The 26,826-nt window shown below is 37.4% G+C and overlaps 1 protein-coding gene and 1 long non-coding RNA gene across 2 annotated transcripts in view; one reads left to right on the top strand and one right to left on the bottom strand.

Annotated features, from left to right (window-relative positions):
• LOC150084147 (uncharacterized) overlaps nucleotides 1–26,826 on the bottom strand; it is a 367,749-nt gene that overhangs the window by 321,220 nt on the left and 19,703 nt on the right. The window lies entirely within an intron of this gene.
• The window catches only part of LOC150084146 (G1/S-specific cyclin-D2-like), a 133,805-nt gene continuing 131,056 nt past the window's right edge, over nucleotides 24,078–26,826 (top strand). The window contains exon 1 of the mRNA XM_090375063.1: nucleotides 24,078–24,330. Coding sequence (XP_090231189.1) covers nucleotides 24,130–24,330 — 201 coding nt within the window. The 5' untranslated portion in view covers nucleotides 24,078–24,129. The remainder of the gene's footprint in view (nucleotides 24,331–26,826) is intronic.

Raw genomic sequence — 26,826 nt, 5'->3', positions numbered from 1 at the left:
AGTTTTATTAGGTGCAGTGTTTCATGCCTTGCACACGGGGATTGACCCAAGGTTCCTAACAGTCCCACCAATGTGAAGGTGCAAACAGAGGATTTGGTTATAGCAGAACCACCGGACTTAGAACTAACTGAAATGCCTGAGTCTTTACTCAAGTACAGGACCTAAATATCAGTTGCAACAGCGTTTTAAGCTCCCTGGTAGCAAGTCCAACCCTATCATACTTGGATGAATGTCTGTAGCAAGCCTCAGAAACCAGTAGTACACGAGTCTGCGTTGACTGCTTAGTAAATTTGGAGTATAAACAGAAAAATTGTGTACAGTATTTATTTTAAATCATGGCAGTTGGGAAACGAATTCTAACTACAAAAATGAGAATATTCACATCAGTTAAAATTATTCTGAAACTCCGCGAAGCATTACATAAATATCAAAACTTGTCTTTTGTCATAAATATAAAATTATTACCTCACTACTTTAGTGTTAGTAAGGGCCATATGGTGCAAGGAAGCCTAAGGCTTATGCTGGACCAGACAAAAAAAAAAGAAGAAAAAAAGTAAAATAATAATAATAAAATAAAATAAATAATTAATAAATAATAAAATAAAAGGAAATAGACAATCTATGCATTTCCCTCCACCTGTAGGTAACTATCCAGCTAGCCTTTGAATTTTCCCAAACTGTCGGCTTCAACAATGTAGGTAACTTATTCCAGTAACTTGTAACTTTAAATGTGATTCAGTTCTTCTTTTCTTCTGTAGAAATTTGTTATTGTGACTTTGAAAATTTTTGATTTCTGAATGCGCGCTTGAAAAGTAATTCTTTATGGAAACAGAGAAAGAATTACTTTGCAAGAATTACAGAAATATGGAAATAAAACTTAAACTGTCCATTCGTACTGAGTTTCGACATACCAGAAATATTTACTGTTTCCTGCTGTGAAACAGATTCACCGTTTCAGAGTAGGAAACGACTATTACTCAAGATGAATAATCTTCGAAAACAAATGTCGCCGAACAGATGAATAAGCTTGAGTAAATAAATAAATAAATAAATAAATATCTTGTACTATGATGCTTTCATATGTTAAAAAAGACAATTAATATTCTTATAAGTTTTGATGAAATGTTGCATTTGCTTGCCATGCAAGATTTCCCAGAGTCGCTTTGGTTCTTATTGTGAATTATAGCTGATAATCATCAAAATTATTATTCTATTATTATTATTTTATAAATTTATTTATTATTATTAATATGTATATATATTTTTTATTATTTATTATTATTATTTTTTTTGTGAACCCAACAATCCTGGTGTTCAAGAGTATTGCTCTCACATGATGTATCTCCTACAGAAGAACAATATGTATACAGGGTGATTCACTACCAGTGCGACAAACTTGCAGGAGGTGTAGGGGGCACAAAGACGAATCGGAATCACATAGCATTGCAGGGTCCGAAATGCCTTCGTCATGCGGTAGAGGACGTTGAACGGGAGTTCGCGTGAACAGCGATCCCGCTGGAAGTCAGCATTTGCGAACCGGTTCCCGAGGCAGTAGGATGGACGAGTATTCAAACGAACTGGCCGACATGCTCCTCGCGTATGGAGCTGCGGACTGTAACGGGCGCGCCGCTCTGCGCTTGTACCAGGAACGTTTCCCGCACAGGCGTGCTCCTCATCATACGATTTTCGCACGTGTGCACAGAAGGTTACGTGAGACTGGTTGTTTCACGAGAGGTACCATGAATCGAGAGCGAACGACGAGGACGCCAGACAACGAGGAGAATGTCCTACGTCTTGCAGAAGGCAATCCGAGTACGAGTACTCGAGCGATAGGCCAACGATTGGGTATTTCCCAATCCACTGTATGGAGGATCTGTCAACAAACCAAATGAGTTCATACCATCTGCAATGCGTCCAATCATTGGAGCCTGCGGATTATCCACTCCGGAGGACTTTTGCTACTTTGTTTCTTCAACAGACTGCGGCAGACAGCGCATTTGCTGCGTCCGTATTGTTCACGGATAAGGCAAGTTTCACAAGAGAGGGAACCTTCAATCAACATAATGCCCAATTGTCGGCTTTGGAGAACCCCATAGTACGCGAACACGTGCAACTCAATGCCGTTTCTCTGTCAATGTTTGGGCCGGCATTGTTGGAGACCACCTCATTGGACCGTACCTTCTGTCCCCTCGTCGGTAATGCATACTTGATCTTTCTACAGCAAGTCCTGCCCGAACTTATTGAAGAAGCACATGTTCCTCAGTTGTTGCGCCGCTCAATGTGGTTCCAGCATGATGGGGCTCCCCTACATTACACCAATGACGTCCACCAACACCTAAACGTTACATTTGGACAGGACTGGATAGGTCGTGGTGGTCCGGTTCATTGGCCTGCTAGATCGCCGGACCCATCATGCCTGGACTTCTTTTGCTGGGGTCAAATGGAACCTTCAATCAACATAACGCTCAATTGTGGGCTTTGGAGAACCCCCATGGTACGCGAACACGTGCAACTCAATGCCGTTTCTCTGTCAATGTTTGGGCTGGCATTGTTGGAGACCACCTCATTGGACCGTACCTTCTGTCCCCTCGTCGGTAATGCATACTTGATCTTTCTACAGCAAGTCCTGCCCGAACTTATTGAAGAAGCACATGTTCCTCAGTCGTTGCGCCGCTCAATGTGTTTCCAGCATGATGGGGCTCCCCTACATTACACCAATGACGTCCGCCAACACCTAAACGTTACATTTGGACAGCACTGGATAGGTCGTGGTGGTCCGGTTCATTGGCCTGCTAGATCGTCAGACCTATCATGCCTGGACTTCTTTTGCTGGGGTCAAATGAAGACATTGGTGTACGAGACCCCCGTTGATTCAGTTGAAGACCTTGTCGCTCGCATCTCTGTAGCTGCCGCGGAGATTCGACACACGCCAGGAATCTTCCAGAACGTTAGGGATTCCATGCGGCGGCGCTGTGAAGCCTGTGTGACTGCTTCTGATCGAACTTTCGAATACCTTCTGTAGCATGGTTTTTTGCCAATGTAAAACTTGTCATTAAAATAATTTCTGTTACACTAACGAGTTGCTGTTTCTGTTCTTTTTCTTTGCTTCTTTGTTCACGCGACCTCCCGTATGACGAAGGCATTTCGGAGCCTGCAATGCTATGTGATTCCGATTCGTCTTTGTGTCCCCTACACCTCCTGCAAGTTTGTCGCAATGGTAGTGAATCACCCTGTATAAGAAATTAAAATTGTATATCTGGATATCTTCTGGGTTTACAGATATATAATTTAAATTTAAAAAGGAGGGTACCGGACCGGGGTTAATTAATTAATGATATTGATGAAGGTATATCAAGGCTTAATGTCTAAGTTTGCATGTGATACAAAGGTTAGTAGGGTGGTTAACGATAATGACGGTATGCTACTACAACAAGATCTAGAAAAATAGGTAGATGGGCTGAGAAACGGCAGATAAATACAAAGTACTGCATATGGGTTGCAGTAATTCCAGAGTAACTTATCAACTGTGTAGCACTACACTCAGGGTGGTGAAAAATGAGAAAGACTTGAGGGTAGGTGTGCAATCAGATATGAAATTCTCTGACAGTGCAGACATGCAACCAGTTAAACAGTTAATATAGAAACTTTGCGAGCAGGAATAAGGAGGTGATTATTCCCTTGTACAAGTTCATGGTTAGGCCGCATCTTGAGTACTGTATACAGATCTGGAGGCCTCACTTAGGAAGGATGTAGAGCTGCTGGAGCGAGTGCAGAGAAGGGCAACCAGATTGGTGAAGGGAACAAAAGGGGGGTGCTCTTACCTGGAAAGGCTTCAGTTCTGAAAACTGCAGCGTCTGGACTCTGGAGACTAGGGACCTACCGGGAGATCTGATTTAGGTGTTTAAGGCCTTGAATCGATTGAGTAAGAAAAATATTAATGGCATTCTTCCTCTTGCTGAGACTACACACATGGGGAGGCATAAATTAAAGTTGCTGAAGGATGGTTGCAGGATAGATGTGCGGAATTTTGCCTTCAGCCAGCGGGTGGTTGATGGTTGGAACAGACGTTGTTGTGGAAGTGAATGGTGCGAATAAATTCAGGGAAGAAGTAGAAAATTCTTGGAGGGTAGAGATGTTGAAGTGTGTGGGTTTTTTTTTTTTTTTTTAGCTGATGCTATATAAGCTTGCTTTCTTGCATCATTTGCCACTACTACTAATTCAGCCAGATTGTAAAAAAGCCCTTAAATGTATGCTATTACTCTGTGATTTAAAAAAATCTCTTGTTCTTCCATAGCTTAATCTCATCTATTTGAGGTCAGCTTTTTGAATCCTTCTACGCCTTTTCTTTCTATCCAGTAAAGTTGTCCACCAACTCCTCACCTCTCCATGTCCCTTTCCACGACCCCCATCCACGTCTACCCTCCAAATCCAGGCTCCTATTACTGACCTCTTCTATTTATATGCCCGAACTATCTGTCTCCTCTATTTTATTTTATGGCCAACTGTGTAACCCGGTAGGCTTCCTGTAACATATTAATTTCTCATTTTATTCACCATCCAAATTAATATTCGCATTTTTACCAAATACAATCTTTTTACTCGTCTCTTCTTTAACGCCCAATATTCTGAACCATATAATATAGTTGGTCTAACTCAGTGGTTTTCAACCGGTGTTCAAGCCCGGAGTGCAGTAGCGTGTGCTACTGCACTCCCGCTCCTGCCCACTCGGCTACGGAGGCCTACATACTGTATATATATATATATATAATTTGTATTATGAAATGTAAATTTTTATAATTATATTATTATAATAAATAACATATATATTTTTTTAATATTATGTATTAGATAGTATGAATCAGAGCTGTAATACTCAGTACGTTCTACGTTGATAATAATATTTGTAAAATGATAAGAGGAGTTTACCTCAATATAGTACGTAGAACACTTCCGTATGATACCCTCCAGAAATTAAAACGGGAAAAACGAAAAAAATCGACAACTTACAGTTACATTAGAGTAAATATAAATAATTAAAAAAACAATTTAACACAATTCAAATCAATTTAAAACAATTAAAAATCAAATTAACGCAATTAAAAGAATCTAATGAAAATATTCAAAACGATTTTTGAATATTTTCGTTAGATTCTTTTAATTGTGTTAATTTGATTTTTAATTGATTTGAATTGTGTTAAATTGTTTTTTTAATTTTAAAACGATACCATCCAGAAGGAAATTCGGTATCTAGTTCAGCTGTTCCCAAACTCAACTCCTTGGATAAGAAGACAGAAGATAAATTACTATGTAATAGGTGGAACTACAATAATATCTTAATCAAATATTTATTGAAATCATGAAAACATAAAATTAATGTCGAAACATGACTTTTGTAAAATATTGTAAATAAATGCTTCTTGTAAATATTGTGAATAATTGTTATTTTGACTTTTTGTACACCCTTATAGCCGGTAGGTCGTGTAAAAGGGGTGAAGCAAACGTTTGATGAAATAATAATAAACAAAAATATGTTGTCATTATTTACTTGACGTTTTGGATCAGTTACATTTTTTTTCTAATATGGAAAAAACTGACTCCTGCTCTGGAATATAAATATGCCGGTTACCAGACTTTCTGGTTATCTAAGTACTGGATTAACAAGGATTAAAACCCTTGTTAAAACCATTTCATCCATACAGTAAACTGTATGTATGAAAACAAAAAGTTGTCGAATTTTTATTTATCCGATTTTAACTCGGTGGGTGGCTCGACAAATATTTTTAAGACAGCCAAACATAAAATTTCATTAATTGGGAGTCAAGTCACTAAGCCGAGGCGACACAGAACGCTACGCTATGTATGCTACGTATGCTTTATACGCTATGTTTGCTACACCAATTGGCCACGATTCGTACGAGACTTTATCAGAGAAAAAGAACTAAATTTCTTTTTCTATCGTCATCAGTCTTGTACAAGATGTCTACTGCACATGCCCGTCGTCAGCGACGCTTAAAAACATAGTCACAAATCAAACAACACAGCGACGTAGCTAGACAGCGAACATAGCATACACAGCGTACGCAATTCTGTGTGGCCCCTTACGTTGTCTAAAAAGGGAACGTACAGTATTTTTCCCACGCATAGCGTACGTAGCGCTCTGTGTGGCCTCAGCTTTACACACAATGACGCTAACATACACTATGCATTTGCGAAAGCGTCTAAAAATAAGGAAAGACATGTTCACACCTCATCACATAATGAAAGCAGCCAACAATCTGTGCACATACTGCAAAGATCGTTTTTAATATATGGTATCCATACTGCTTTTATTAAGTAACAGATTTTATAACAGGTTTTAATTTTGATTAATTATATATAAAAATTAACGTTCTTAATTTTAATGGTCGGATCTAATAAACGAACTCAGGTTTGTTTATTCAAACACTGTTAACTATCTAACCTTCAGGAATCCGCTTTTCTACCACATGATTTATTACCCATCACTCTGATACCTCTTAGTATCCGAAAATCGATAAAAAAAAAAAAGTAAACCGCACCCATTATCAATCCACTGTAGGATGGAAGCCTTCTCAACGATTCATGTCGAGGAAAATGGACCATAATCTGCCACGCTGGTCCAGTCCGGGTTTGCAGATCGACCGTATTTAGCAGTGAGGGGCTTGAATCCCGGTCTACTCAAGGAGCGTGTGCTACTGCACTCCCGCTCATGACCACTCGGCTACGGAGACCTGTCAAAATCTGCTTCAACATCAAATTTCTGCCAAAAGTCAGGTATATGAAGTAACTCAATAAACTACATTTCCATGTGCCTTCAAGAAACGTTCGGTAAACGAAAGGTAACTACATTTCATGCAGAGGCGGTCCCAGATAGAAGCTAAAGGGTTCATCTTCCCCTTTTACGATAAAAAAATATATATATATTTTTTATTGCTACATGATGATTAAAGCTTAACGATGCCCCTGAACAACGGTTTAGCACCTCCCTTTAGAAAATCCTGTGTCCGCCCCTGATTTTATGTCTCCTCTTCAAATTCTGATATCATGAAGCACAGTTCCCTAAACAGTCTCTTCAGAAATGCTAATATATCAATCAGACTTCTTCAAAAATCCTCATGAAGTGCAAGTAATAACAGGGATTATGCCAGTTCTCTGGGTATTTCCGGTATAGCCGACAGCCATGTCTACTTGAATTCTTTAATTTATTTTCTGCTAATTTTAATTAATTAACTATTTATTTATTATTTTTAAAATTTTCCCGGTAAGCTGTTTTTCATTTTTCAATGGACTTTTAACAATGTGAAACTGTACTGAGCTTTGTTAAACATTCACCGTTATTGGTTTCACTGCTGCGTATGTATTGTTTTTAAATTAAAAAAATAATAATGAAATAAAAATAACTGGATAAGCAGAAACTTAGATTAGCCAATCCAAATGGTGGCTAGGTTGGAAAATACTGCAATCACTAAAATCTCCTTTTTCAAATATCAGAAAGAATAACAAAAAAAAATAATTAATTAATAGAGACGGTTTAGCTAAAATGGAATGCCTTTCTTTATTCCAGAATTTGTACGTAGTTCAAAAATACTTTTAAATTCAAAATACAAAAAACTGTTGCGAAAATGGCAACAACTATTTTATACATTTTTTTGATAATGAGCGTTTTTTTTAGCGAAAGGCCATAGCCGAGTGGTCAAACACATGTTCATGAGTTTGAGTTGGTCGTGGTTCCAGCTCGCATGATTGCTAAATAGAGCTCTGTTCCTGTATTCTGTATTTCTTGTAACTTTTCTGGCCCTATGTTAAAATTTATTTTGTTACAAAAGATATTTTTTGTTAATTTACTGGCATTGCTTAAATCTCACAGCAAGATTTTGTCTGCAGCTCATCCTGCTTTTCAATTTTTTTAGGATGTGTAAATATATTGTAGAATAAATTTAACAGCTGAGATAACAACTACACAAAGGATGATAGAAATAATGAAGCGCTCACGATCAACCATGTGCAACCATTGCATTGTTCGCTATCAACAATAGATTCACTAGAGTATTGTACTGTTCAGTGGGAGCAATTTTCCAGTCTGTGATAAAAAGTTAGCTACCTAGTAATTTCTAATGCGATCGAAGTAATTTAATATGCATCTCCTTATTATCAGTACAAAGACAGAACAAAGGCACACTCTTATTATGAATTTGACTATAGGAAGTGTGACAAAAGCATATTTTCGTTAGAATATTATTCGCTTTAATAAAAGATTTGTTTTTAAACTTGAAAAAGAATGGTATTCGCGCGCATTTTAATAACCATTTTGCCATCCAACATGACGTAACATAAATTTTCCTAGGTCTCATAAATGAACAATCGTGCTTCTGCTGCCTCAAGTGATTTTACAGTATTAACTATTCGTCCTCGGGAGTTGTACTCTACATTGATTTCAACTTATTTGAAATTATATTATAATTCAATGTAGAAAGTACACTATAAACATGGCAACATCTCCAGCAAGGTTCCCCTCCTGCCCTAAAGGCATGCGTTGTAGTCCTATTCCAGGTATATTTGGGGTGTCGTAAAAAGGGCAATTTTCTCCACACCCACGCTAATTCACACTCCATGTCGATGACTTCGGGTGTGTGTTTGTAAAGACGGATAATGTGAGGAAACAAAGAGAAATAACCCCTCCTTCTATTAGCCAAATATCCCGGAAGGGAAGTCTGTATCGTTAGTTAAATGCTACCACCTTTGTTAGACATCTGGTCCGTCAAAAAAAAAAAAAAAAAAACCCCATATACATCTGGTTTATTCGTCTTAAAAGCTCCATATATGGCAGAACTTTGGAAATAAAACAACAAATGAGTAATCACACGATTTCGGTTAGATTTTTCAATAATCGGTGCTGCGCATAGGGGCCGAGTTAAGGTGAAATTCTGGAAATAATCGGGTACCAACTGCAAGTTCCCAGAGTCTGAAAAATAAATAAAATTAATTGAATCTTTCATGTAGTGCAGCGGCGACAAAAGGAATACAGTATTACTTGTAACATTTCGTAAAATGAGAAGGGGATGGCATTTTCGAATCCCAGAAAAAATATCCCATTTTCTTGTTATTATTATAATCAGTAGCTTAGCTACCGTTTTTCGGGCCCGGAGGCAAAGAACATGTTCGGGGGCCCCTACTTAATTAATGAAAATTTCAAAAACAGGAGACAGGCAAAGACGCCGGGCCATTAAAGGACCAGGAGGCTAATTGCCTTGCCTGCCTACATGGTAGCTAGGTCACTGATTGTATTTAAGTATTATTATTATAATACTAAAACGTTTGATTATAATTTGTATGTTTTTTTGCAACTTTTAATCTGTGATTTTGATATCATTAAACTGCGCTAATTGTCAGTAATGTGGCATTTGTGAACTGATTGAAGATTGTATATTGTAGATTGAACTGTTAATATTTAAGTGTTAAAAAATAAATTCAGTATTTCCTTTTCTTTCCTATTTTGTTTTCTTATATTGTCTTATTACAGTGAAAATGATGAATATTATATGATATAAATTCTAAAAGGTGAACAATTCGTAAATAAATTGATTTATACTGGTATCTAATAACAACAAAAAAGATAATTGTAATTATATATTTATTCGAATAAGAAAAAGAACAAAGCTACACATGGAGAAAAAGAGACATTTAAGTTGGCGTTAGTTGGATAATTTTGTTATATATTATAATTAACTTAACTTAACTCCAAATCTCTTGTTGGGCATATATCTTTGTGTTTAGCTAGAGATATAACTAATTTAATATTGTGGTCGTTATGGTATAGCGTAACGTATATTCCAAACTTATTAGCGCAAGGTATAACGTAAAACTAGATAGCTTAATAGGTATCACTGTGACGTTGTAGTGTATATATATGTATCATCATTTAAGTGGGTTTATGGCAAAAGCCTAAAAAATTGAAAATAAAAAAGTCAGGTTCACATCAAAAATCAAACTCAAATAAAATCAGTGATAAAAAATTAATGGAACATTTTCAGAACCTCCAGGATCTCTTTCCAGAACGCCATACCTTGACGGAACGTACTATGAAAAACCACTGCTCTCGACAGTTCTAAGAATTAATAATGTTAATTTATCTCAAACCCCTCACTGCAGGCCTTCTTTTTTTCTACACAATCTGCCCCTCTTTGATTAAAAAAAAAAAAAAAAAAAAGAAACAAACAAATGTACCATCGTAAAATTCTCTCTCTCTCTCTCTCACACACACACTAAAAATCTCTCTAACGAAGAGCTCTCACAGAACGGTAGGTTTCGTGGAACTCAGTTTGAAAACCAGTGCCCTTGGGAAACGTATTACTATTCTTCAACCAAAACAGCATTCAGTAGTGTCAAAAAATTTTAATAGCCTGAATGCGAATCCTGTATTGTGGCTGGGAAGATAGGGACACTACCATTGATCAGCATTTGATATCTCGTCAACAACTTTGCTCTTAACCAGTTTCTTTTTCTCCATGTTTTATGCATATGTTGTTCAATTTTATTTTACCGTTTGCCATTTGTATTGAAATTAATGGGAATTTTCTGTTTACTAATTTATAGTACACATCTTGAGAGGTCATAGTCGGAAATATCCACGGGTGTTCCACGATGTATGCCGTTTTGTGTCAGATGCTTAAGTTTTAGAGACCTAGTATTCGAAAACGTAGGTAGTTGTATGACCAGAGCACTTTTAAGTGCCTGATGCAAGCAAGAAAATGCCAGTACCAGAAAAAAATATCCCATTTTGTTATTATTATAATACTTAAAACGTTTGATTATAATTTGTATAATTTTTTGCAAATGTTAATATCATTAAACTGTGATTATTGTCAGTAATGTCGTGTTTGTGAACTGATTGTATACTGTTAGTATTTAAGTGTTAAAAAATAAATATTTCCTTTTGTTTCCTCATATTCTCTTATTACAGTGATGATATTAACAAAAATGTTGCACATAATTTGAAAAATGATGAATATTATATAGTATAAATTCGAAAAGGAGAACAATTCATAAATCAATTTATTTATAGAGATATCTAATAACAAAAAAGACAATTGTAATTATATAATTATTCGAATAAGAACAATGCTATGCATGGATAAAAAGAGACATTTAAATAAATGAAAGCATCAGATTTTACATGCAACGTATACAGTACAATACTGATCTTAAAAAGTCTTGTAAAAGGCGATCACCTTCATCATTCCTGGCATAACATTTTTAGTTTACGTTACATTCCTGAGCCGACCGGGCTAGCCGAGTGGGTAAAGTACCTGCCCGGAAACCCAAAGGTCGCGGGCTCGATTCCCGCCTCGGGCTTGGATCAAAGCACTGCAAAAACCTTGGGAGGTGCAATATGGCCACAGAAGCCGATGCGCCAACAACTACCAAATCAAACAAAAAGTTACATTCCGTAATACATGACTCGCTTCTTCTTTAAAATCAAACAACCTGAATTACGCTAAGCAGCTTAGTTTCATCTTCTGTATAACGACCCAAATGGATGGGTGAGAGCAAGACACTATTTTGGAAAAATGATGATTCCAACCTTCGAATTGGTTGTTAGTTCTTTCTTCCTCGGCAAGAGTAGTATCATTGTACACTGAGTAGGCAAAAACATCGGATACTTACCTAGTAACTGGTAGGCCCACCTTCCGCCCGGATAAGGGCGAAAGGAGAGGAATTGAGTCTACTAGTTATGTGGATATTAATTTTAGGGCAGTGTATATATATATACACGCACACACACTTATATGCGGTGAGCGCGACACGCATTTTGCACTATTTCATTATTTATTTAATCATTATGTTATTTTTCGGATGGGGGAAAGGCTAGTTACCGCTCTTCTTAGCGACTTACAAAAGTTTGTTAGATCGAACTGTTTAAGATAAATACCGGATCTTAGTCGGGTAAAAAATGGCAGAGCCCCTAGTTGTTTCGGCAACTAGGGGCTCTGCCAAAAAATCCAAAAAATCGGACCTCCAACGTTTTCCATCAGCCATGAATACTGAAATCACCATGAATACCATATCTTCACGAAGGACTAAAGTAGTTTACTTTTCTTTAGAAGGAAAAGCAACTAAAAACAATACTAGCAGAAGTGATAACCAAATCCCAAGCGCTGTTTTAGACATTATTTCCTGCGTGTGATGGTCATTCTTGCTCTAATTATTTGATGCTTATTATTCAATGAATAGAAAGCATCAAACACAAAAGAACTTCGAAACGTTATAGTCCAGGGGCATTCAACTTTTTTGGCTAGGATCCAAAACAGATAAGGCACTGAAGGTCGCGGACTGCATGGGTTGTTGTGGCAAGCAGGTTGCAGGCCACAAGATTTACCACTAATAATACATTTTTCGAAACAAAATTAAATTTTTGTTATCTACGTTCGAATTTACAGACTATTAGTATTACTTTGATAATGCAGTAATGCTAGTACAGTAACTATTATTGCACTATTATAAAATCTATTATCAGACTGTATGGTTATAAAAATATTGATAAATTTTGAGGAAGATATATAAAATGAAAAAAAAAAAAAAAAACAATATACAAAAATCGAATATTATTAAAAACGGATATACATACTTTCACAAATATAGTTTTAATGTGAAACTACATTAAAACTATATACTCGAGAGAAACGTCACACTTGAAGGCTGCTCATGGCCAGGGACCGTCAATGTGAAGGAGTGTACACTCCTGTTATAGTTTGTTTTGCTTCTACTGGAAACACTAGTGAACATTGTATGATAGGATATTTTTGTATATCTTCATTTTTAAAGGTATACAGCTAACGATTTTAAGGGAGATGAAATGCATTTTTTACTTCTTGCGTGTGGGACGAGGAGGGAGGTACATCATAAAATGACAAACCTTTTGCAATTGGGATCAACAGATAATTAAAAATACAGTATACAAATGTAAATTGTTACATGGTATGATCACAAGTCCTTTGGTATCAGATAAATAGTGCACGTTTTCCAGGGCTTCTCAGCCGATTCAGTCATGGAGAATTCAAGTGTTCTTTCCGATTTTCAAAAAGGTGTTATTGTTGGGACACATTTAGTTGGTGCATTAATTCAATAAACAAAGGAAATCACTGGTATTTCGAAAGCAACCATCGCAAAAGTGAATAAGTGGAAGACGAAAGGAAAATGCAACTCTAAAAGGAAGAAATGTAGCTAGTTAGTTAGTTAGTCATTTGATTTTTAGGAGCATTAGCAACTAAGGCCATATTGCTCCGGGATAGGCGGTGGTCATTCCCTGACCTTTCCGCATCCTCTGTATTTGGTGGTGACGGGCTCGAACCCCGGTCTAATCAAGAAGCGTGTGCTACGCACTGTTGCTCTTCCTTTCCACCTGGCTACGGAGGCGCCAGAAATGTAGCAGAAAGTCAGTACGCAAAGAAAGAGACCGCAGGAATTTAAAGCGAATTGTATTAGTAATAGATTTGATAATAGAGAGCTATTAAGTGCTCGATAATTCCTATATTCTATTATATTTTGAAACAACAGGGATTACCTTTATTTTAGATATAGGAAGCTTCTTTTCCAAACCAATTCACCTGGTCCAACGCGCTAATAATTCTTTGGGAAGGCGATATCAATTTTACAAAACATGTGGGACATCTTCCCCGCTGCCAGAACCGTAGCGTTTAGACCCCTCGGTCTCAACCTTGAGCGCTCAAGACTTCTGTCTTCAAACACCATACCTCTGGCAGCAAGGAAACCATTACGTGGATTGACATAAAATTAAATTTTGAAGGTCCAAACCGTTTAATAAATATGGACCGATTATTTTCTTCGGTCCAGTAGCTTGACATTAGAGTTAAATTTAGGGGTCTAAAAAAGTTTAATGGATATGGGGGGGTGGATTATTCTCTACATTCCTTAAGTCGGACTAGAACTTTTCGGGGCGTCATCTTCACAGGAATAGAGCAACTCACAATTAATCCGAAACTTTTGTCTTATGTTGTAGTGTTTGTTCTTCACGCATGCGTATAAGTGACAAATCGTCGGACAATAGGAATGGTCTACGGATATTGATCGAAGTTTCATCCGCAATTGTGGTAGTTGTGTTGAATATTTATAATTTTTGTTTCATTAAAGCCGAATGAATGTCGTTCATTTTTTGCGTTGAAAGATGGGAAAGATGACCACATCACTATGGCCCAACTTAAATAAATTAAAGCCCGCATATACAATATCACAAAACAGGATATCCAATTCGTCCAATCGTGTCATATAAGAATTCAGCTCTTGCTTCCTTAGCCACGTTCATCTACCCAATTCTAAAACCACTTCGAGAACTCCTAACATATAATATAAAAAACTACGATGCTTTATTTATGAACCTTAAAGATCTCCACATCAAGGAGGATATGAAGTTATATTCACTGGATGTGACTTCACTATACACTAACGTAAATGTACCTTACGCCTTAGACATAGTCTGGGTTAAACGATGATAACATAAAAATTAATAACACCAGACTCCCCAAAGACAGAATCTTCGAACTAACAAAACCATTAGTAAATGCTAATTACATTCTCTTTCAAGGAAAAATATACAGACAGATTTTCGGCCTCCCAATGGGCCTAAACATCAGTGGGCTCATTGCTGAACTATACTTGGACAAATTATAAAAGAACCATCTTAATCCATTTATACCACAAATCACATATTACGAAAGATATCTGGTTGACATCATCAGAGATCATTTGACCATAAACAATATTCTACAGGTTTTTAATAACATCCATCAAAGATTAAAATTTTAATTAGAAATTGAAACAGAAATCCCCTCCATAAATTTCCTTAATTTTACCATACACAGATTAGACCAAACACTAAATTTCAGCATATATAAAAACCCACTAATAAGGGGATGCTTTTGCATTTCCACAGCTATCATCCCCAACCATACAAAAAATCGGTCATGCTGAATCAATTTCTTAATGCCTTTAAATATTCTTCAACCCAGATTTCTCTAACGACAGAAATAAATGAATTAACTAGAAGATTCTCAAATAGGGGTTACCCGCTAACCTATATAAACAAAGTTAAAACAATAGCCCGTGAAAAAATAAATAACAACAACCTCGCAACAAACATTGCACTAAAATCCGACAAGACCAAAATACATTTCATCACCATTCCATATGTCGAGTACTGGTACAATAAACTTAACCAAATACAGTCAGTCCTCGTATAACACGTGTTTACACTACACGAATTCGATCATACACGATTTAAAAATAGGGAAACGATACCTTATATAACACGAACCGAATTCGCTTATGCACGATTCGCCTTTGTGTTTACAAGAAATGGCAGTCGAACGCAACACGATAGGAATGAAGAGAAGATTCTGAAAATGTATTTAAAAAACTAAATACATTTATTTATGTTTTTATATCAGCGAAGGGGAAACACAATTTCACCATAATAACGTAAAAACCAACACAATTCCAGCAATCGGTATTAATCGCAAATGCAATTATATCGAGTTTACTACCAGTTTATAACAGATTCCACTAGCAGGAAGGCAACTGGAAGTTGTTTTTATTGTTTTATGGTGGTAACCCCTAGAAATGTGCTTGAGTAAAATGTGAGGTGTTAATAGTGTACCTCTGCATTTACGGTGTTGTTTATTCAGTTGCTACACGCGCGCAGCTTTGTTTATGTGTATCAAGCGTGCCTCCTCGTTTTGTAATTGTGCTTTATTCCCTAAAAATGAGTAAAATACTTAAAAGGTGTGAAAAGGAAGCGTCCTGGTGAAGGCACTGCAGATTCAGAGAGAAAAAGAAAAGCAATATCGATAAACAGAAGCGGACTGGATCAAAAATTCTTACCCGGGAAAATTTATAGTGGCCTCATACTATGGTTTATGGCCAAAATCACATCGGCCTCCGGCCCACCGGGGTTTCCCCGGTAAGGCTTATGGCCAGTCGCCTCTGTCGATAGAGAAAAAATATGAAATTGTGAAACGCTTTGAGCGAAATGAAAGACCATGTGATATTGCACGTGCTATAGACCTAAATGAGGCAACGCCGAGAATTACAAAGAATGCAGAGAAAATAAAAACAACTTTCATAGCAGGAACAACTCAGTAATTAAAATCCATTAGATTAAGACAAGTATTGGAAGAGATGGAACGGTTGTCATCTGTTTGGATAGAAAATCAAACAAAAAACAAGTTTGCTTACTATAGAAGCAAAAACATTAGCAATATTTTATTACATAATAGTTGTAATAAAATACATAAGTATTTTATTACGATAATTTATTGTGTTTGGTAATGTTTTGGTTACAAATGTGTGTGTTCAATCTTGGGTGGTCGGCACCTAACCCTATTTTTCCCATAGGGCCTGTTGTTTATATTGCACGCTTTTGTATTGCAGGAGGGTTTCTAGGAACACAACTATCGTGCTATACGAGGACTGACTGTATACAAGGGAACCGACATGAAAATCATAGCAAAACCCATGAACAAATTATACACATTCTTCAGAAATCGACCTTCAAACACCACATTCCAATCACAGCATGACCTAGTATACAGCATCCCATGCAAAACTTGCGACGCTGTTTATGTAGGATCTACCATGGGAGTGGCACAGCTTCGAGCAAAACAACACCAAGCTTCGGTGCGGGCGGGTCGTTCAAATACATCGGAACTTTCGTTCCACACAATAATGAACGACATTCATTCGGCTTTAATGGAACAAAAATTATAAATATTCAACAAAACTACCACAAACTACTTATTGCGGAAACCTTAGAAATGAAACTACATGAAACTTCGATCAATATCCGTAGACCATTCCTATTGTTCGACGATTGGTCACTTATACGCATGCGTGAAGAACAAACACTACAACATAAGACAAAAGTTTCGGATTAATTGTGAGTTGCTCTATTCCTGTGAAGATGACGCCCCGGAAAGTTCTAGTCCGACTTAAGGAATGTAGAGAATAATCCACCCCCCGATATCCATTAAACTTTTTTAAACCCCTAAATTTAACTCTAATGTCAAACTACTGGACCGAAGAAAATAATCGGTCCATATTTATTAAGCGGTTTAGACCTTCAAAATTTAATTTTATGTCAATCCATGTAATGGCTTCCTTGCTGCCAGAGGTATGGTGTTTGAAGACAGAAGTCTTGAGCGCTCAAGGTTGAAACCGAGGGTCTGAACACTACGGTCTGACAGTGGGGGAAGATGTCCATGTTTTGTAAAATTGATATCGCCTTCCCAAAGAATTATTAGCGCGTTGGACCAGGAGAGTTGGTTGGAAAAGAAGCTTCCTATATCTAAAATATAGGTAATCCTGTTGTTTCATAGTACTAGTAATGGCCGAACGCATGGTGCAAGAAAGCCTATGCGCCTCCGTAGCCAGGTGGGAAGGAGCAGCATTGCGTAGCACACGCTTCTTGATTAGACCGGGGTTCGAACCCGTCACCACCAAATACGGAGGATACGGAAAGGTCAGGGAATGACCACCGCATATCCCGGAGCAATATGGCCTTAGTTGCTAATGCTCCTAAAAACCAAATAACAAACAAAGAAAGCCTATGGCTTATGCTGCACCAGCCAAAAAAAAAAAAAAAAAAAAAAACGAATAAAACAATGATAAAAAAATAAAAATAAATAATAATAATTAATAAAAGAAAAGTAAATTACACCTATCATCCAATGCGCTTCCCTCACCCGAAGGTACTATCCAGATGACCTTTGAATTTCCCCAAACTGTCAGCCTCTACACCCATGTAGGCAACTTATTCCAGTAATTTATAACTCGCTGGCTAAAATAAAACTTCCTGCAGTCCAATCTAAATATTTCCCCCCGTAACTTGAAATTATGTCCCATAGTTCTAGTATCATTTATAATCTTGAAAATTTCGTCCTCATTCATTTTACTGATCCTCTCAAAGCTTTAAACACCTCAATCAAATCTCCTCTAAGGTGTCTAGTTTCCAAACTCTGCAACCCACATATTCGAAGTCTTTCTTCATAAGGACGCCCTTTTGCCGATCTCACCAGGCGAGTTACTCGTCTTTGCACACTTTCAAGAAGCTCGATGTCTTTCTTTAGGTGCGGTGTCCATACTTGAACACAGTATTCCAAGTGTGGTCTAACAAAAGCCTTATATAATGGGATTATCGCGTCCCTATCTCTACTTGTAAAAGTTCGATATATCATCGATAGGACACCATGGGCCTTCCTTGCAACCTGTTTACAATGCTCAGAGAATTTCATGTCTGACCGTATCGTAACATCCAAGTCCCTTTCCTCCAGTACTGGATTTAGTTGAACTCCACCAAGTTAATAAGTTATTTTGGGTTACTGTTTCCCAGGAGTAATACCTTACACTTTGTTCGGTTTGATTAAAGCCTAACTGCCGTTTGTCTGACCATTCCTGAAGTCTATCTAGGTCTCTCTGAAGAAGCTCAGCTTGACAGTGATCATTAACTACTCTACCAATTTAGACATCACGCCCTCTATCCCTTCATCGATGTCGTTTATGAAAATTAAAAACAACAGTGGTCCTTCATAACTGTTCTGCAATTTTTAAATTCATAACTAAAATTCCTAGGCATTGTTAATATCTATATAAAATCTGCTATGTACATATACTCGATTATTTTATGTCATTCCCGTTGTATTTTTACCTGCCCCTAGCCATGTGCTGTGATGGGCTTGCTGTATTTGCAATAAATGAATATTTATTTATTTATTTAATACTGATCCTTGGGGAACCCCACTTCTTACATCAACCCAACCTAAGGAATAGTTATTTATCACAACCTTCTGCCTCCTGCCCTGAAGCCATCCTGCTATCCATCTAAGGATTTTCCCAGTGATTCCAACCTGTTCGTTTATAAAGCAACCGCTCATGTGGGACTGAGTTAAAAGCATTGCTGAAATCTACATAAACAATGTCGAAATTATTCCCTAATGTATCTGTCATATCGGACCAAAATGCTTCAATTTTACCCTGACCGCGATGGATTCGTGCGCCACAATAGAAAGTCCAGAGCGCAGCTTGACTGAAAAATTCAATCTAAGCAAAGAAAGGCTGATTTCCAACAGAACTATATGGCGAGGAGGCCTTGTCTGACTTTGTCTGGCACATTATAAATTCTAAATCCAAGTTTGAACTAGCTATTATGGTCGACTTCGAGGGTGCCTTTGACACTGTCTGGTGGGACAGCGCCCTTGAACGTCTCCGGTCTGCCAGATGCTCCTTTCATATGTACAAATTATTTCAAAACTATTTCTCTGACCGCTCAATAATTGTCAAATCTAAATTCCTCCAAGTCTCTAGGAAGGTTTTTCGAGGGTGTCCCCAAGGTTCAGTCCTGGGGCCCCTTATCTGGAACATTGTGCTTCAAGACTGGCTGGGCCACTCTCTCCAGAATTGCAAAATTTTTGCTTTCGCCGATGATCTGACAATTGTGGTCTCAGGCAGTTCTCGTGCAGTGTTGGAGGTGAATGCGAACCAGATTTTAACTGACCTTTCCACCTGGTCATTGGCTAACAAACTTAAAATTAATCCATCGAAAACAAAAATGATGCTTTTTAAATCCAAATTAGATCTCAGGCGGCCTCCCCAAGTCAAAATTTTTGGCAAGCGGCTTCCTATAGTCACTGAAGCAAAACTCCTTGGGGTCATTATTGACCATAAGCTTTCCTTCTATCCTCATCTGATTCATATATGTACCAAAATCAAAAAGTTCACAGGGTCAATTATTCGAATTTCCAGAGGGGAGTGGAGTCTCTCTAGGAAGTCACTCTTTCTCTACTATAATGCTGTTTTCCTGCCCATAGTCACTTATGCAGCAGGAGCTTGGGTTCATCGGGCCACTAATTCCAAAATGAGGTTAAAACTGAATTCCATCCAGCGGAGCATGCTCCTCTCTATTCTCAGAGTCTGTAGAACAGTTTCCACCGCTGCAGTGCAAGTTATTGCGGGGTCCCTCCCATTGGATCTATTTGTCATTTATCGTGGCCTCTGCTTTCGACACAAAAAACAAATACCTTCAGAATTACGTGGAATCCAGCTAAATTTAAATGAAGATCCTAAAAAAGAGAAATCCAGATGGTTTAACGAGCTGATTAGCATCTGGCAGACCAGATGGGACACCACCGCACTTGGAGCGATGACAAGAAAATTTCTGCCTGATGTGACCTTCTTATTGTCTAAAACAGTTAAAACCTGGTGCTCTTTAACTATGCAAACTTCCTTTCTGATAACAGGACATGGCTCTCTCAATCAAAAACTCTTTCAGTTTCGCTTGCATCACACTGATCTCTGCAGCTGCGGGAATACAGAAGATTGGAGTCACCTGCTCTATAACTGTGCAATCTACGACGATCTTAGGGTGAAGCTCCGAACTGACGTTCCAGATCTCTCTCCGGGGAATGAGGAAATGCTTTTGCATAATAAGAATAATCTCTCAGCACTTCAGAACTTTGCCTCCGAGGTGTTTGCTCGCAGAAAAAGAATCAACGCCAGATTAGCGCACCAGAACAATCCACCAAATACAACTGTGTAAGCAAGCGGGACAATAGTTTTCTTCTATGGTTCATGTCTGCATGAATTGTCACTGCACTGATCCTAAAGGTCATCATTCCACATCTGAATTATTCTGGATACAAGAGTATTTATTGAAGACTACCCTTTTTTTTTTCTCTCTTTTTTTTGTTTTTACTATTAGTTTATTATTATTTTATTTTATTCTTTTATTTATTTATTATTATTATTTTTTTTATTATCACGTGTCCTTTTTTTTTTTTTTTTTTTTACCAGCACCACGGGTTGTGTTTACTTTATTATTATCATTATTATTTTCTTTTTCTTTTCTTTTTTTTCTTTCTTCTTTCTTCTCTTTTTTCTTTTTTTTTTTTTTTTCTCCTTCTTTATTACTATTATTTTTTTATTTTATTATTTTTTATTTTATTTTATTATTATTATTTATTATTTTTTTTTCTCCTTCTCGCTCCTTTCTTTTTCCTCTGGAATGGGCCCCCGGAGGAATCTGGCCCACCTTTTGGCAACATCAGGTGGGTCAGAGTCTCTTTTGAGGCGTTACGTGCTCTACTGGAACTGGCCCACCTTCCCGTGGTGTGGACGAGTACCCAGAATCATCTGTCCAGGTGACTGATGCTTCTGGGTAGCCAAGTGGCCAGAACATAACAACAGAACACACACATAAAACACACAAACGTACGTCACACACATATCTGGCCCATTTGTAGTGATACTGTTCTTCACAGAGACACGAGGCGGAGTTGAACAGACGTTCTAGGTGCCGCCCATTACATATACACATGTCCACAAGAACTATATGGCGGGATTTGAAGAATCTGGGATTTGGTAGTCGTGCACCTATTCGACAGGCACTTCTTTCTGTAAAAATCGAAAGATTCGACTGGGGTGATGTCGCCAACGCAGTTTGGATTGCAGAACAGTGGAAAAAGATAATTTGGTCTGACAAGTCTCCATTTACAATTTTTTTTTTTTTTTTGCATCAATGATAGACTGAAATTGTGGTGTGAACCTCATGAAGCCATGCATTCAGAATGTCTTGTGACCGCCTCTGAAGCGGCTGGAGGTGGCATCGTGGTATGTGGTATGTTCTAATGGTATGGATTAGGTTCGTTCCTACCATTAGGTCGTATTACCTCCAAATGAATATCTTTCTGTTGTATCGGACCAAAATGCTTCATTTTACCCTGATCGGATTCTTTTAGGACGAAAACGCAACTATCCACCGTGCATAAATGCATCTGAATAATTCGAGGAACATTCCAAAGGCACCTTGGTCGCCTAATTCTCCAGATGTGAGTCCAATTGAGAATGTCTGGGATATGTTAGTAAGGGCAGTTTGGCTTCGCAGTTCTCAGCTGCGAAGCCAAACTGCCCAAGCTGCCAAGCCAATACAGCAGCTCACAAACATCCTGATGGAAGAATGGTCAAATCTAGAACTAGATTCCTTCAGTCACTTAGTGGAATCCATGCTACGACGTATACGGGCTGTAATTTGGGCAAAAGGTGGTCCTACTAGGTATTGAATAAAAGTTTAAATTTTTTTGGCCAGTGAGTGTAGAACAGACCTGTGGAATACGAGATATATACAAGAGGAAAATTTTACTTCGTAGTCGACGTTTTCCCTTCATTGCGATATTCATGTTCGCATAAAAAGAGCTCTGATGTTACTAGAATAACAAAATCTCATCCGATTTTTTTTATTTTTTATTTATGTTCAGCCACTGAAAGCATGGACAAAACGAGTACGGAAACTGAAGTCGTACAAGTTACTCTCTGTGATGATAATCTGAATAAGACATCGTTGAATCATGTTATACACAAAGATCAGAAATAGAACAATTAGCGCGAGTGAGTTTTAACGGGCCTTAGCGTTCGGCAGTTAGAGTTCAACCCTCCCATTCCCCTTAAAAAATACCTGTCATAGTTTCCATCGTTTATCTATATCAGTTGTTAAAGCAAATTTCCTCGATCTCTGGGATAGGATCCCGTTACTAGAAGGGATTTTGTCCCTCTTCTAGGTGTAATTCAATCTCTTGAATTGCAGCTGAACACGTCTGTAAGGTAAAATGTACACCACAGGGTATAATTTGACATTTGGGTCAGTGTTCAATCATTTTAATGTGTTCAGGGGCAATCTTTCAGTACAATCAAAATGAACACTAATCTAGCAACACAATTCTTAGTAGTCAGCAAAACGCTCTGCGTGAACTATAATTTCGCTACAGTAAACAATCCCCTCACTAGAATGAAGATAAGTCCAGAAAGGCTTATATACACTACATCAGTCCAACATTTGAAAAAAAAAAAAAAACTTAATGAATTATGAAATTATTAGGCACATACACACGACCAACACTTTTGACCGTCTCCAACTGAAAAGGCGAAGCCATGGGACTTCCCAAAATATCTAAGGTTTTCATAAGGGATTAGAATACAGTAATTAAAAATAATTAATACAGCTTTAAAATACGCTAATATCTTACCAACAGCAAAAAACATCTTTTGTCGACAATTCTAGCATCATTATATCTCCTGTAACTATTATCTTTAATGTATATCAGATATTTATTTGATGTATAAAATATATAAAAAAAAAATAATAATAAAGTAAAGTAAAGTTAAATAAAAAGGCTAATGTATGTGATCTAAAACTTCGTGCTGGAAATTCGCAGTTGCAAATTTGTATTTATCAAAAAAAAAAAAAAAAAAAAACACACCACTGCTCGAGTACTGAAAAGCCAAATGCATAGCATTCAGATTCCTTGAACAAGAAAATGCCGAGAACCTTTCTCAGTATTTTCTTGTTTAAGGAATCTATTGCCGAGAATACTCCTTAACAAATTAATTCTTTCTATAAACCTAAATAGCTTATACTGATACACTTTCATCACTTGGCTGGCTCAACAAAAATCATAAAAATATCTCAGCTAGCTACCGCGTAGTCACAAGAAAACGTTTTACAAACATAGCGCACTCTAGAGAGGGAAAGAGAGAGTAAAGCGATGAGACAGTTTCTCCCACAGACACCTGTGAAAAGCACGCGGCTTCTCCAAACCATCCACCTGACAGCGAAGACACGTATATTGGTGCCTGGAACCTTTTGAATGAACTAGGCACCGGCATCCAGGGTAGATGACGGACAGCCCGACGGGCAATAAGGAACGCCAGCCACTGGTGGGTGGGGCCGAGGAGCAACTGCGCAGGATAAACTGCCGTAGCTGATCAGCTGGCACAGGGAAGAGAACACAGTTACGGCAAGTGTGTCGCAGGAGTAGACGCTGTAAACAAGTGCAGTAGATTCGCGCGCGCATGTAAGAGCTGCCGACCCTGGTCTTAAGGGTTACTTGCCCTTTCTTTTCTGTTTAGTACGTGTAGATGACAGTGGTGTAGGTTCCATTACCGAGTTTTTGTTGGTGTTATTGCACATAGCTTTTTTTAAGATATATCATGTTACGATAAGATGCCGAAGATGAGTGGCCATCACTTGTAAATAATCCACTCCCTCTCACAACCATGGAACTGTTTTGTTGTGAAAGTGAGCCCAGTTTTGTGAGAAGGGCCTATGAAGATCGCGTGTTACTGGACGATGATCGTGTCCTCCAAAACCTTTTACAAACAGAAGACAGATATACCATTTCTTCATGTTATTTCAAGTGTTTTCAGACAGGACTAAAGTCATCCATGAGGGAGGTCGTGGCAAGGTGGATGTTGGAGGTGGGTTTCAATAGTTTAGTATTTTCGTAAAAACAAAACGTTTATTTATTTGTAACTGATGAATATAGACACTTCGGATTATAACGATTCATATAATTCTTCTTCATGTGTTCCCGCTACTTCTCTTTTCTTGAACAATCCGCCTTTGTCTGTAATTCTTAAAATGTACAATCTACAGAAATTTAAGCAAAATATCATTAAATTTTATTCGGACTTTCAAATCTTCAACTCATTCGCTGTACTATATATTCCACTATTTCGTGTCACCACGAAGTAATGCTATATTTTGGGTCACCATATAAAAAAAAAAAAAAAAAAAAAATACAGATTCTTAGTGACAAGCATGTACCTTCTTTATATGCAGTGTGCACTAAATACCTACCTAAAATTATAAGAGGGGCTTCTACTATATAAGGGCTCACTTAGTGGTCGATGTTACTTTTGAACACCCGGGCTTAGTGAATCCTGGATTTGCTTCTTGATATCTTTAATTATAGTCAAACAAACCCAATATAAGATAGATACATCTTCAGATAGATTCATTTAACACTATTTTTTTTAATTCTTTTACCATCAAGTAAAGCAAACAATGCTATAATTCATAATGAGTTATCAAATATCTTCGATATTTTTAGAGGGTAAACATTTATAGTCGCATTTTAGTTTTTCTACATCCATAAGGTAAGTTGCTCGAAGACCTAAAAGTATATGTAAATTCCAGTATCAATAATCTGGAATGTAAATTATAAGTTCGGTTATAAAATGCAGTCATGACAGAGTCATGTAAGCAGGACCGTGCAATGCTCAAGTGTATGGTTGCTTTATGGGGGTACACCTTTTGTTGTAGATATATTATAACCATGTATGGGGGGCCTGTTCTGTGCCGGGGTTTGGTGGGTTGCATCCAGAGCACCCTTTCCTCCACCATTTTTCTGGCCATGCGTGCAGTCGATGTCGGCCAACATTGAAATAAAATTTTAAAAAAAATCACCATTCTACGTAACTGGTTGATTGTTCAGGATAATATCACTACCTAGGACGTAAACTATATCATTGTCTGTTTATACTAACCCGCGGTAACTATGTCTATATTCACCTTGTTCATAATTGTTGGAATGTTAACCTAAATATCCGGTTACTAAAAAAAAGCTAATGGCGCGGGTGTTGTCTTTTTCCACGTTCTTCTACGTTATCTGGTTAATGTAAATTATCATTGGTAAAAAACAAGTCATAGAATGCGAGTTCTTATTCGAACATTAAACATTTCCTACGTAACCATATCAGTGATCTCACTGATGATATGGTGCAGCTCAGCTTGCTCTAGCTATTCAATGGATTCTAGAGAAATATTTTTTGTGCTATATTTGGCTTTATACTTTTCTAAGTATGTAGCAAAGCTGCTTACATTTCTGTTTCTTGGTTTATTAAACTGAAAAAAGGATATTTAAGATATTTAAATTCATCTAAGAGTAATCAGAAGAAAGACAGTTGAAAATAATACCAGCAGGCGAAAGTAGCCCTGCCCGTACTAGTAATAATTTTGTTTTGATTTCACACTTCGCTTGGCTACTCTACAACTTATTTCTTTATTACATATACAATATAATACTCGATAATCGCGTAAATTCCGCGGCAAAAGAATTTACAACTTCACTGTGATCTGGCAGCCGATATGCTAGTGCACAGTTAACAATGGTTCACATTTTCCAATCAGCAACATATATAATAGTGGTAGTGGTCACATGCTAGCCGAGGACCACAGCTAACTCTTCGAAAAAGAATTACCTCAGGAGTCAATATTCCGAATGTCATATGTCCGTTTGGACCTTGTAATTTAATCATTGACTACACATCGAGCAAAATAAAACGGACTGTGTTGTGCCCGATTAAATTAAAATCTTTCTTGAAGTACGATGTCGCAGCACATATTAAAATAATTTAATAATAAACAGGGAAAAAATATATTTGTGTAAGATTTAATCAGGTATGCTTTTCTAATGATGAATTTATACGCTCAGAGAGAGAGAGAGAGAGAGAGAGAGAGATGAAGCCATGCAAGCGCATTATAAAAGAATCCCTTCCTTAGTAATATTTGCGTTTTTTAAAGTTCACTATTACACAGCCAATTTAAATTATAATCAGAAAATTTAAATTCGCTATGTGCTTATTGCTTTTCCTGAATCGAAGCCTCTGGAATCTCATGGCGTCTGTAGTCTTTTGCCTCAAAAAATAAGATTGCCACTATTATCTTTAAGGGTAAGGAGGGGATAAAATAAGCAAAGAAAACGATTATCTCTGCATTATCTTCTCAGTGGAAGCCGGAAACTAGGTGATTTTTGGACTCTGCTAACATAATATAATATTATATATATTTGTTGAACAGCGAAGTACTGTATATAGTCAAGAAATATTCTTATTTAAGCCATTTTGGGAAATGATCTCGTCAACGAATAATAAAACTGGGTCACTATCATGTCAAAAAAAGAGAAAAACAAA

This window comes from Mastigoproctus giganteus, chromosome 6, assembly GCF_048544385.1.
Source record: "Mastigoproctus giganteus isolate SK-2022 chromosome 6, ASM4854438v1, whole genome shotgun sequence".
NCBI classification, from domain to species: Eukaryota; Metazoa; Arthropoda; class Arachnida; order Uropygi; family Thelyphonidae; genus Mastigoproctus; species Mastigoproctus giganteus.
This window is presented reverse-complemented; position numbering and strand designations above follow the sequence as displayed.